Source organism: Otolemur garnettii, unplaced genomic scaffold (genome assembly GCF_000181295.1).
Source record: "Otolemur garnettii isolate 467f Iridium unplaced genomic scaffold, OtoGar3 scaffold00012, whole genome shotgun sequence".
In the NCBI taxonomy this organism is placed as follows: domain Eukaryota; kingdom Metazoa; phylum Chordata; class Mammalia; order Primates; family Galagidae; genus Otolemur; species Otolemur garnettii.
In genome coordinates, this window is record NW_003852407.1 from 27,417,335 (window position 1) to 27,428,889 (window position 11,555).

General features: G+C 42.6%; 1 protein-coding gene across 1 annotated transcript in view; it reads left to right on the forward strand.

The window, feature by feature from the left end:
* ANKRD29 (ankyrin repeat domain 29) overlaps positions 1 to 6,241 on the forward strand; it is a 45,355-nt gene extending 39,114 nt beyond the window's left edge. The window contains exon 9 of the mRNA XM_003784835.2: positions 5,894 to 6,241. Coding sequence (XP_003784883.1) covers positions 5,894 to 5,977 — 84 coding nt within the window. The 3' untranslated portion in view covers positions 5,978 to 6,241. The remainder of the gene's footprint in view (positions 1 to 5,893) is intronic.
* The last annotated feature ends 5,314 nt before the right edge of the window (positions 6,242 to 11,555 follow it).

Sequence of the window (11,555 nt, forward strand, 5' to 3'; positions counted from 1 at the left end):
AAAAAAAAAAAAAAAAAAATCCTAACATCTTCATTTCTTATCTTAAACTATAGAAAAGAAAGAAAGTCCGGGAAAGTGAGATAGCCATCATGAGATTAGCCTAAAGAAAGAAAGTCCAGGAAAGTAAGACAATCATCTTAAGCTAGCCTCAGCCTATTCCTCTTGGAAGACCTAAAAGAATAATAAATTATCTGACTTCTGTTGTTAAAGTTAAAGGTTAGGATAAACAGAGGAGTAAAACCTTTCTCTTCTATGTATTCAATTAAATTTCTGAGAAACTGGCTTCATGACGGTTTTCTTATGGCTTTGGAGACCCTGCAGTTACGATGGAGTATTTTATTCAACATCATTAAGATGGAGTTTTTTCTTTTTACTCACATCAACCTTTGAGTCATGTCCTCTGCACAGATGGGCCATTTCAACCCTTATCTGACAGGCTGACTTGACTGCACAGTCGGGGTTCCCTGTGGGAGGTTTTTACGCTTGGCCTGCAGGCCCCCACTGTGTTTTCTCAGGTCGCTTAGGGCCTCAACAAAAGCGCATAATACTCACAAGTCTTTTCGCTCAGTTTCTGGAATTAAAAGAGCACATTTCATTTAATTTTTGTGGAGGTTTACCCCACAGTCTATTACTGAGTTAGATTTTTTTAAACAAGATAAAAAAACATATTTCGTGAAATTTTAAAAAGAAACCATTAAGCAGAGCCAAAGGTAACTATTTTCATTTTAATTAGCATGTAGAAGTATTATGTCCCCACTTCTACCAATGAATCACTTGAAGGTAACATTTCTGCTTATCTCTCCTGAGGTATTTTGATTTGTTTTCCATTAGCTGGCCTGGCTGTCATACGCCAGATGAAGTCAGGGTGCTTTCCTTCAGCTCTTATCTTTAGACCTCCCACACAGACTTCCTAAAGAAATCAATCTTTGTTGGTGAGCTGTGCAATACTGAACTAAGGCAGGGGGGAAATGTTAGCAAATTTATATAGAAACTGAAAAATGCAATTTCTGTGTGTCCACTGGAATAATAGAAGAATCATCAGCAGTAATGATTATGGGTAATTTCCAATGGGTAAAAGGCTAGGCTTTGTACTCTCCCTGAAATCACGTGGATATGTGTGTGGGCACTCATGTTGGAGCCACATACTGCGGAAGCCCTCAAAAACCTGGGAGTAGCTGCCAGGAAAGTGACCACTTACTCACCAGTCACCCTACAAGAACCAGTCTTTTCAATGACAGCTCCAGAAGCCAGGGTGTTGGGATTCCAGCCCCCCAGCACTCTCGAAGGGGTATTGTTGCCTTCATTCATTCTTCCACAAACACTGAGCAGCTACTAGACACAGGCACTGTGCTCTGTGCTGAGGATACAGTGGTGACTAGGAGTCAGACAGTCTGTGCTTCTAGTGAGGTCAGAGTTTAGCGGTGATAAAGATAATTAAACAAGTAATTGCAATAGAGAGTGACAGGAGCTATAAGGAGAGGAGTAAAGAATGCTACTCTAGGCCTCCCAGACAAAGCAACTTCTAAGCTAGTCCAGAAGCACTCATCTGCTCTGGGAGCTCCAGAACTTCTGCCCTGAGGCTTTGAGGAGATGCCCGAGGAGAGGGCTGACCAGTGGATCTGCGCTTCACGCTATAGCCATCCTTCTGGGAACAGGGGTCTTGTGTTCCCAGCACACAATGGACCACTCAAAACACATCTTCTCTCAGGAACAGTAGGGACATACAGTGGTTTGATGCTGTAAATGGCCATTAGGGGGTATCCTGGGACACAGCCTCAGCAACCTGCAAACTCAGTGGGGACCACCAGGGAAAGAGAAGGAATTGGACCAGGTCTCTAGAACTACATGGATGACACAGGCAGTGGTGTTGTGATTGACAACACAGTTTAAGGGTATAAAGCTGTTTTCAATAGCAAAGAATATGGACATTCTTGGAGATGGTCACTCAAGGCAGTAAGTCAGCAGACTGGTTGGCAGAGTATAACTTCTTAGCTCCTTTCTCCGTGACTGCAATGTACCCTCTGGCTACCTGCCAGTCTGCTCACCCAAAGACTAACAACTAATGTAGACAGCTCAGTTATTCCTAGTGTTTACTTTGAGACTGCACACAGGTGAGGTATGTTTACCACGAGCATTTATGTGTAGTCCCAGGTGTTAGGCCTATACATGTCTATTCCTGCAACAATGGAGTTAACAGTAGAAACTGACCCCACAGTGGGGCCCCTGTTCTATTGTAGCATAGCATGGCAGTTGGTTCTTTAATTGAATCCAGCATTAGCATCAAGGGTGCCGTGTGGTGGACAGGGCTGCAGCTACATGCTGCCCAGCAGATGTCTTGTGGAAAATTCTTAGTTCCAACAAATGAAGTCCTAACCAGGAGGTGGGGAGCAGGGAGCAGGATCTAGCCCAGTTAGGTGGGGTTTGCAGAAGCTTCACCTAGGATCAAGGTTCTAGACAAAGCAACTAGGGTTTCAGGCTTACTTACAGGAGAAAAAAATATTTGACACAGGAAACATCTATATCCAAGCACCCTCCTCCATTCTATGTGCCTTTTTATCTTTTAATGGCCTTCTCTTTTCTGAGTGTGTTGGCTCACACATGTGATCCCAGCATTTGGGGAGGCTGAGACAGGAGGATCAATGGAGGCCAGGAATTTGACCTGCCTGGGCAATATAGTGAGACCTCATTGCTATAAAAAAATTGGAAAAAAAATAATCTGGACATGGTGGTGTGTGCTACTGGAGTCCCAGGTACTTGGGAAGCTGAACTGAGAGGATTGCCAAACCCAGGAGTTTAAGGGTACAGTGAGCTATGATCACACCATTCCCCTCCAGGCTGAGCAACAGAGCAAGACCCTGTCTCTAAAACAACAAACAGCAAAAAAATGGCCTCCCCTGAAATTCAGAACATCCCCTTGATCCCTCTACAGAAAAGGTTCTTTTTTTTTTTTTAAGACAGTCGCACTTTGTCACCCTCAGTAGAGTATTGTGGCATCATAACTCACAGCAACCTCAAACTCCTGGGCTCAAGCAACCCTCTTTCCTCTGCTTCCCAGGCACCCACCACATCTGGCTATTTTTAAAGACTGAATCTAGCTCAGGTTGGTCTCGAGCTCCTGAGCTCAGGCAGTACACTTGCCTCAGCCTCCCAGAGTGCTAGGATTACAGGTGTAAGCCACCACACTTGGCCTCTGAAACAATTTTTCTTTTGAGACAGAGTCTCACTTTGTTGCCTTTGGTGGAGTACTGTGACATCATAGCTCATAGGAACCTCAAACTCTTGGGCTCAAGCAATCCTCCCGCCTCAGCCTCCTGAATAGCTGAGACTGCAGGTGCCCGCCACAATGCCCAGCTACTTTTCCTATTTGTTTATTTTTTAGAGACAGGGTCTCGATCCTGCTCAGGCTGGTCTCCAGTGTGTGAGCTCGGGTAATCCACCTGCCTCAGTCTCCCAGAGTGCTGGATTACAGGCATGAGCCACTGAGCCCAGCCTTCTGAAACAGTTCTTAAAGCATCTATGGACCCCTGAGCATCTTCATGACTTGTTCATGCAGTCTTAGAAGTCGAAACAATATTCTTGATAACACAAAGATGTTATCTGCCTTTTTCACTGTGCTGACCTTTGCTCTAAAGGTACAGAAGCAACAGTGAGTACACCAAGCCATACTTAAAATATTTTACAGACCTTTGTAAGTTATTTTATAAATTTTATTATCTTGCAAAAATTCCAGGTTTTCCCAAGAATGTCTTTGATGAACCCCTAGAAAATGTTAATTATATTTAATCTTGACCCTTGCTACACATCTTTTTTAAAATTTTCTGTAACAAAATGCTTAAAGAAATTACATAAAAAGCCAGGGTGGGAGGATTGCTCGAGCTCAGGAATTTGAGGCCAGCCTGAGCAACACTGAGAACCCCCTCTCTACTAAAATTAGAGAAATTGCTAGGTATTGTGGCAGATGCCTGTAGTCCCAGCTACTTGGGAGGCTGAGGCCGGAGGATCTCTTGAACTCAGGAATTTGAGGATTCTGTGGACTAGGCTGATGCCATGGCACTCTAGCCCGAGAGGGAGAGATGCTGTCTCAAAAACAAAAAGAAAGTGCAAGCCTGAACAAGAGCAAGACCTTGTCTCTACAAAAAATGGAAAAATTAGCCAGGCACAGTAGCACATGCCTGTAGTTCAAGCTATTTGAGAGGCTAAGAGGCTTAAGCCCAGTAGTGTGAGGTCTCAATGAGCTATGCTCACACCACTATACTCTGCCAGGCAACAGAGTAAGACCCTGTCTCAAAAAAAAAAAAAAAAAGCAAAACTGTTAAACAATGCTACTCTCTTCTCAGTAATTTTTCTTGTTTTTAAAAATTTATTTGTTGGCTCAGCGCCTATAGCTCAACCGGCTAAGGCGCCAGCCACATACACCTAAGGTGGCGGGTTCGAATCCCCAGCCCAGACCCGCCAAACAACAATGACGGCTGCAACCAAAAAGCCAGGCGTTGTGGCGGGCACCTGTGGTCCCAGCTACTTGGGAGGCTGAGGCAGGAGACTCGCTTGAGCCCAGGAGTTGGAGGTTGCTGTGAGCTGTGATGCCAGAGCACTCTGCCCAGGGGGATAGCTTGAGGCTCTGTCTCCAAAAAAAAAAAAAAAAAATTATTTGTTTTTCATAAATGTGTTAACTTGTGATATGTGTATTTTTAATAAAGAAATATATTTTAAATTTTTTCTCAGTTTTAGTTAGTTAGTTTGTTTGTTTCTTTCTTTTTTTTTTTTTTTTTTTGAGACAGAATCTCACTTTGTCACCCTTGGTAGAATGCCATGGTGTCACAACTCACAGCAACCTCCAACTCTTGGGCTCAAGCAATCCTCTTGCCTCAGCCTCCTGAGTATCTGGGACTGCAGGTGCCTGCCACAATGCCTGACTAATTTTTCTATTTTTGGTAGAGACTGGGTCTCCTGAGCACAGGCTGGTTTTGAACTCCTGAGCTCAGGCAGTTCCCCCTTCTCTGCCTCCCAGAGTGCTAGGATTATAGGCGTGAGCCACTGTGCCTGGCCTCAGTTTTAGTTTCTAACAAAAGTGAAAGTTTGTCAGAGTCTTCAAGCATTTTTAAGAATGTAAAAGTTGGAGAACAATTGCCCATAACACCTGTTGCTGACTGCCTCGCCAAGTGCTTAAAGAATATATCTCAGCAACAACATGAAAGACGGGACTCGGAGTGCTGCTGGGTCAGGCAGAAAGTTTTAGCTGCTGAAGGTGCTCCTGCCCAGGCGTCTCTGATGCTCTGGATGTTTCCTAATTCTGCCTCCTCATCCAAAGATACCCATTCTGCATCCTGAGTCACTATCAAACAGACGACTTCATGTAATAAACTGATTAAATATGAGATAGTTAATTTAATTTGACCAGTATTTATTGAACACCTAGCAGGCATTGTGCTGGAGATGAGGAAGCAGTGACAATTAGACCTGGACTCTGCCCTCTAGGGGATTACAGTACAGTAAGGGACCTGGCTGGATAGAAAACTATTTCTAATGGGCGGTGCCTGTGGCTCAAAGGAGTAGGGTGCCAGTCCCATATACTGGTGGTGGTGGGTTCAAACCCAACCCCGGCAAAAAAAAACTGCAAAAAAAAAAAAAAAGAAGAAGACTATTTCTAACAATGAGAGGGGAAAATAGAAAGTAATATTTGTGCACTTAATGGAGATTTTTAATGCCTTCATATAAAAAAGTGAGTTCATTAGCTTGTAAATAGGAGAAAATAAAAAATATTTTTAAGATGAGTGAATTCTGTGAGATTTTTCATTAGTGAAGGAGACAGTAGGGGTCAGATGTCCCCCATTGGAATCCCTAAGATCACACCAGTTTGTAGGAATTCACTAATGCCCGTCTTCTCTTCTTGAAGGCCAATAAACTTCCAGCAGAGCTAACCAAGAATGAACGTATTTTGCGTCTCCTTCGAAGTAAAGAAGGTCACAGAAAAAGCTAACCGAGTTCCGTACGTGATGGGAAGATGGGAACCTTAACCATGTTGTGCAAAAAGAAGTTGCTTTTTAAAAAGTGTTGGAAATTCGTTTAAGAAAGAAAATGCCCAGAGTGGCCACTCTGTTGGTCCCTGACGAAGAAGAGCTGTGCTCTCTGCTCGGAGTCAAGAGCAGAACAGCTCAGGGACCCCTTCTTCCCATGGGCATCTCACGCCACCCTGTAACTCAACTCCAGGGGGACCTGGCACATTCATGGATTCTACAGAAATCGTGCTAATTTGGGTCTCTCCGTTAAACTCTAAGATGGACAGGGCTCTCAGTACTAAACAAGGAGACAGAAAGCTCTGTTTTTCTAAAACGGAAAGGCTGATCTTCAGTAAGTTGATGCACTTTCGCTTTTGTGTTAAATGTAGGTGTACTTAAATACATAGATCCACCATATTCTACATGTATGTAATGTATGTCCTTCAGTGTAACATTTTTTTCTTCTACCCAAGCCCATAGTCCTGATTATTCAGAATCAATGATGTGTACCATACATTATTAAAAAGCCATCCACACATTCTGTGTGCTATCAAAGAAGGACTGTGGAACTACAGAAAACACAAAGGGCACATTGACCAGTTGGTCCTCATCTTATTTCTGACATGTAAATCATTTTCACTTAGACTCAACATTGCAGCTATGTTGGGAGATCAATGGAGTATTTGAAAATTCCGAAAATTACAAACCACAAGAAATTTAGGCTTGTCTCATGGATCTTTTACTTTGGTTCTATGATTGGGAATCTATATTTCCCAGGCCATGAGTAAGTGACCTAATGTGCTATGGGATCTTGAGCTTCCAGCCCTGTGTTGCTTGTTACGATGACTGTGAGGTCCTTGGATAAAATGTGGTATCCAAGTACAATGTGTTCCTATTACTATTTCAGGAGTATAAATAATAAAAGACTGTTACTAGCATTTAATAAGTATTCATCTATGCATGTTCTTGGGATATTCATGCATATTTTATGCATATTCAATGCATAGTCAATGCACTTTATAATCAATGGTGTCTAAACGTCTGGATCAGTGCCTACCTGCACACATAAAAATTAAACTTTCTTTCCATAATCTACCATAATAAACCCTCATGTATTTCTGTTACTTAAACACATCTTTGGTTTTCTCGTTCATTTTCTGCTCTGGTTTCTAGCCAACTGTCTTTGTAAAGACTTGGAAAGATGGAGAGAAATGTAGTCCCTAAAGAATTTTTGTTTCATCAACTTGCAGTGGTACTAAAAGCATTATCTTGAAGTCTGCAAATGATAGAATATATTAATATTTTGAAATTACAAGGTACTCTTTTTTTTTTTTATTTGAGACAGTCTTACTATGTCACCCTCGGTAGAGTGCTGTCGCATCACAGCTCACAGCAACCTCCCACTCCTGGGCTTAAGTGATTCTCTTGCCTCAGCCTCCCTTGTAGCTGAGACAACAGGCACCTGCCACAATGCCTGACTATTTTGTTTGTTTTAGCAGGCTCTGGCCGAGTTTGAACCCACCAGCCCTGGTGCATGTGGCCAGTGCCCTAACTGCTGAGCTATAGGCGCCAGGCCTGAAGATATTCTCTTAAAATTTATAATTAATGCAGCAAAAATCAGTTTATTTCAATCAATCAAGCAAAGCCAGTGATAAGCAACCCTCTGCCCCAGTAATGCCTGACTAGCTATGCAAAAAGCCTACGATCTAATTTCAGGACGACATATTAGCAACTTCTATGTTCCTGAAACACCAAGATATAAACATTTTGGTGGCTAAAAAGCAATGCCAATTTCCTTAATGTCCTTCTTTTATTTGACAAAGTTGTACAAATACACATTTTCCCCATGGGAATTTCAAAAAGCTATATTCATTTTGAAGAAGAAAATAATATCACCTTAAATGCTTTCCATTTTCTCCTTATGCCAAAAATAGTTGCTTATCACTGATACAAAACAAAATGTTAATATGGGTACTGATAACAAAGTCCCCAAAGATAAAATGGGATGAATCACAAACTTAATGTTTTTCACTTAAACTTGCCTTTGGCCTATTACTTAAATTGTTTTGAATGGATAATATGCTGGCTCAGCGCCCGTAGTTCAGTGGTTAGGGCACTGGCCACATACACTGAGGCAGGCAGGTTCAAACCCGGCCTGGGCCTGCTAAACAACAACAACTGCAACAAAAATATAGCCAGGCATGTGGTAGGTATCTGTAGTCCCAGCTACTTGGGAGGCTGAGACAAGAGAATCACTTGAGGCCAATAGTTTGAGGTTGCTCTGAGCTGTGACATCACAGCACTCTACAAAGAATGACAAACAAATCAAACAAAAACAAATAATAATAATAATAAATAGATAATATTCTTGAGCACTATTACAGTCCTGAAAATGAACCCAGTAGCTTTAACAACATGTAGGCCTCTTACTGCAGTGGAGAGGTGTCTTGGAAGGGTCACATTTGATTTACATGAGACATGAGATTACGGTATTATCCATACCAAAGACTATAGAAAAAAGTGTGTTATTTTAAAAACTGTATTTTAGTTTGTGCACATGTACATGATTCTTACGTTATTCTGATTCACAAGTCAGTCGGTTAGCTTTGCATCCTAACACATAAAACTAGCAATTCCTATGCAAATTGTCTGCTTAATTGAACTGTAAACTTTTTGAATACATTTGTTTCATGCATATTCTAATTCAAAGTAAAGTCAATGTGCTACTCAATTTGTCTTGGCTGCTTTTTTCTGTTGGTTTTTAATCAGGAGTTATTGCTTATGTGATTTTTAATAGCGATTTCATTTTTAATAGCTTATGTGATTTTCAAGGGAGTCATTCAACTATGTTGGTAAACAAGTAATAGGTGAGATCCTGAACGGATCTTTCAGCTTTATTTTCCTAAGGAGCCTCTGATTTCACTATTTCTAATGGGAAGAATGTTTGTAATGATTCCAAAGAGTTTTTATCCTGGCAAAATGTCCTGGGATAGTTTCTGAAAATAGAAAATTCCTAATTTTAATTTTTATTATTTACGATGATTCTGGCTCTGCAGTCCTTGGCCACAGCTTTCTCTTGTGAAATAGCTGGTGGTTTTGCAGGACTTCTGGGGTAGGAGACAGATGTTTGCAGCATCTGGAATCTGGAGATTTCCATGGCCATCCTGGCTTCCATCTGCTCCGTCTGTCTTCTCCCACCACAAGAGAAATCCCATCTCATCATTAACCCACACTGGGACAGCTAGGCAGAGAAAAAGACAACCCCCCCCCCCCAAATACCAGGCCACTTGAAATAAAAGATGCTTGCATTTTTATGTGGGTCTAGGAGTTTTAGGAGTGAGAAGCTAAATTGCTAATTTCATAACAAAGCAGTTATGGTACCAGAAGTGGCTAAGTGTCACAGGTAATGACCACGGGAGCCATCTGCAGATTATTAATAATAACGACAGTAAAACCAGCAACCAACATTTTAAGGGATTATTATGTGTAAGTACCAAGCATTTGACATGGATAATCTCACACAGTTTCTATGCATTTTTTTCCCAACAACAACCTTATGAAATAGGTGCAGTTATTATTGTTGGGACCTTATCGCTGCTGAGAGACCACCGCACACATGCAAGAACAAAGAGGTGCTTTATTTGTTTACAAGCATATGCCTGGGTCACTCTACCCTGCAGCGTTGCTGGGGGAAGGGCGACCCCCCAAGTGAAGCCAGGGGAGGTTTTTTAAGCGCACAGGGGAATTACATCGGGTGTTTTGTTGGGCGGGGTTGCTATTGGCTAAGCTGTTTTTGGTTAGGGACTTTTTTAGAGGGGGGCTGCTTGTTTGTTTCTGATAGACTGACTCCCTTTAGGCTGACTGACCTTGCCGATGAGAGCCAAGGGGTGGGGAGGGAAGCGGGTCCCCTTCAGACTGGCTGCCCAGAAATGCGGGGGAGGGAGCGTCTCCTTCTGATAAACTGATTCCACCTGAGTGACCTTGCCCAGGAGGGGGGGTTGGGGAGTGAGTTCCAAGATGGGGTTACATTAACCTCTTCCTTCCCAAATGAAGTTACATTAACCTCTTCACTATCCCCATCTTATAGCAAGAAAATTAGCTTTGAGAGATCTCATAGCAGTGGTTTGGTGCTGTCCTCCACCTGCAGGGGGGAGAGGTTGCTTATTGGGGTGGAAGATGTAGAGGACGCCAAGAGCCAGACGATCTCTGAGCAAGATGATTTACAGCTGGCGGTTGGACTCCCAGGCGATTGCTAACAGGAGCTCTTTATGGAGAAAGAGCCTGAGCCTTCAGCACGTAGTCATTGTTAATTACTCCCCTCACCTGTATTGCTCCCTCTCAATAAAAGGCTAGTGCCGAGGTTGCTCGGGGCTACCCTGCAAAGAAGGGCTAGCCCGCCTCCCTCAAGCCTGCGCTACTGATCTGCTTCTTGCCTGGTTCCTTCCTGAGGTGATCTGATATAGACCAGGGCCAGGGGGCCCAACAGGTCACGACAGGAGGAGGCAGAGGGAGGCAGAGGTTCCTAAATGGAGTCACAGTTGTAGCATCAGAGGTACAGTGAAAGTTGAAGATCTGGGAAATATTTTTAAAAATATTGGTGATTAATTGAATATAGAAGGTGAAGGAAAAAAAAGGAGAGCTAGCAATTATACTAAAATGTATCAGGGGCCCCCAAACCATCCCCAAGCTTGGTAATTTGCTAGTAAGACTCAAAGGACTCATCATGTACATAGCTGTATTCTTGGTTAAGGTTATAGCAAAAAAGATAACACAACAAAATCGTCAAAGGAAAAAGGGATATGGAGCAAAGACAGAGAACACCAGTGCAAGCTTCTGGGAGACCTCTCCCAGGGGATTTGCACAAGACAAGTTGGATTCCTCCAGCAACCAAGTCGTGGCAACATTGTCTACTAAGGAAATTCACTGTTAGAGCCAGTGCTCAGGATTTTCATTGGGAGCTGGTCAGATAAAGCACCTTCCGCCTAGCTTTTACCAAAATTCCAGACTTTCAGAAGGAAAACAGGCATTCAACACAAACCACGTTGTTTGTGTAAATAGTTTATACAGAGTGAACCATTCTTTTTCTTTCTTTTTTTTTCTTTTTGAGACAGACTTTCACTGTCACCCAGGCTAGAGTGCCATGGTGATATAGCCAGAGTGGACCATTCTTATCACTTAAGGAAAGTTTTATATCAGTGCAGGGGACTGTTTCCTAACCAAGTCCCCAGAAACTGGCCAAGAGCCGACCTTCAAGCAGGCCTTTCTAAGGACAGGCAATCTCAGGCCCCCAAGGTTAGCTCTTCACTGCACACAAGGATGGACAGTTACATGATGGATGGTGCCAACAACTGTGTTAGGATCTAGGGAAGAACAGTATATTTGGGGTAGGCACATAGAGAGTTTGACATGTCAGTTTGAGGATCTGTGAAGTAGATTCTAGAAGGCAATTGGAGATAGCAAAGTAATATTTAGGCCAAGGCTGCTGTTAATGATTTGGGCATCATCTGTGTAGATGTGATGGTGAAAGTTATGGGATGAATAAGGTCCCCAGGGAGAGTC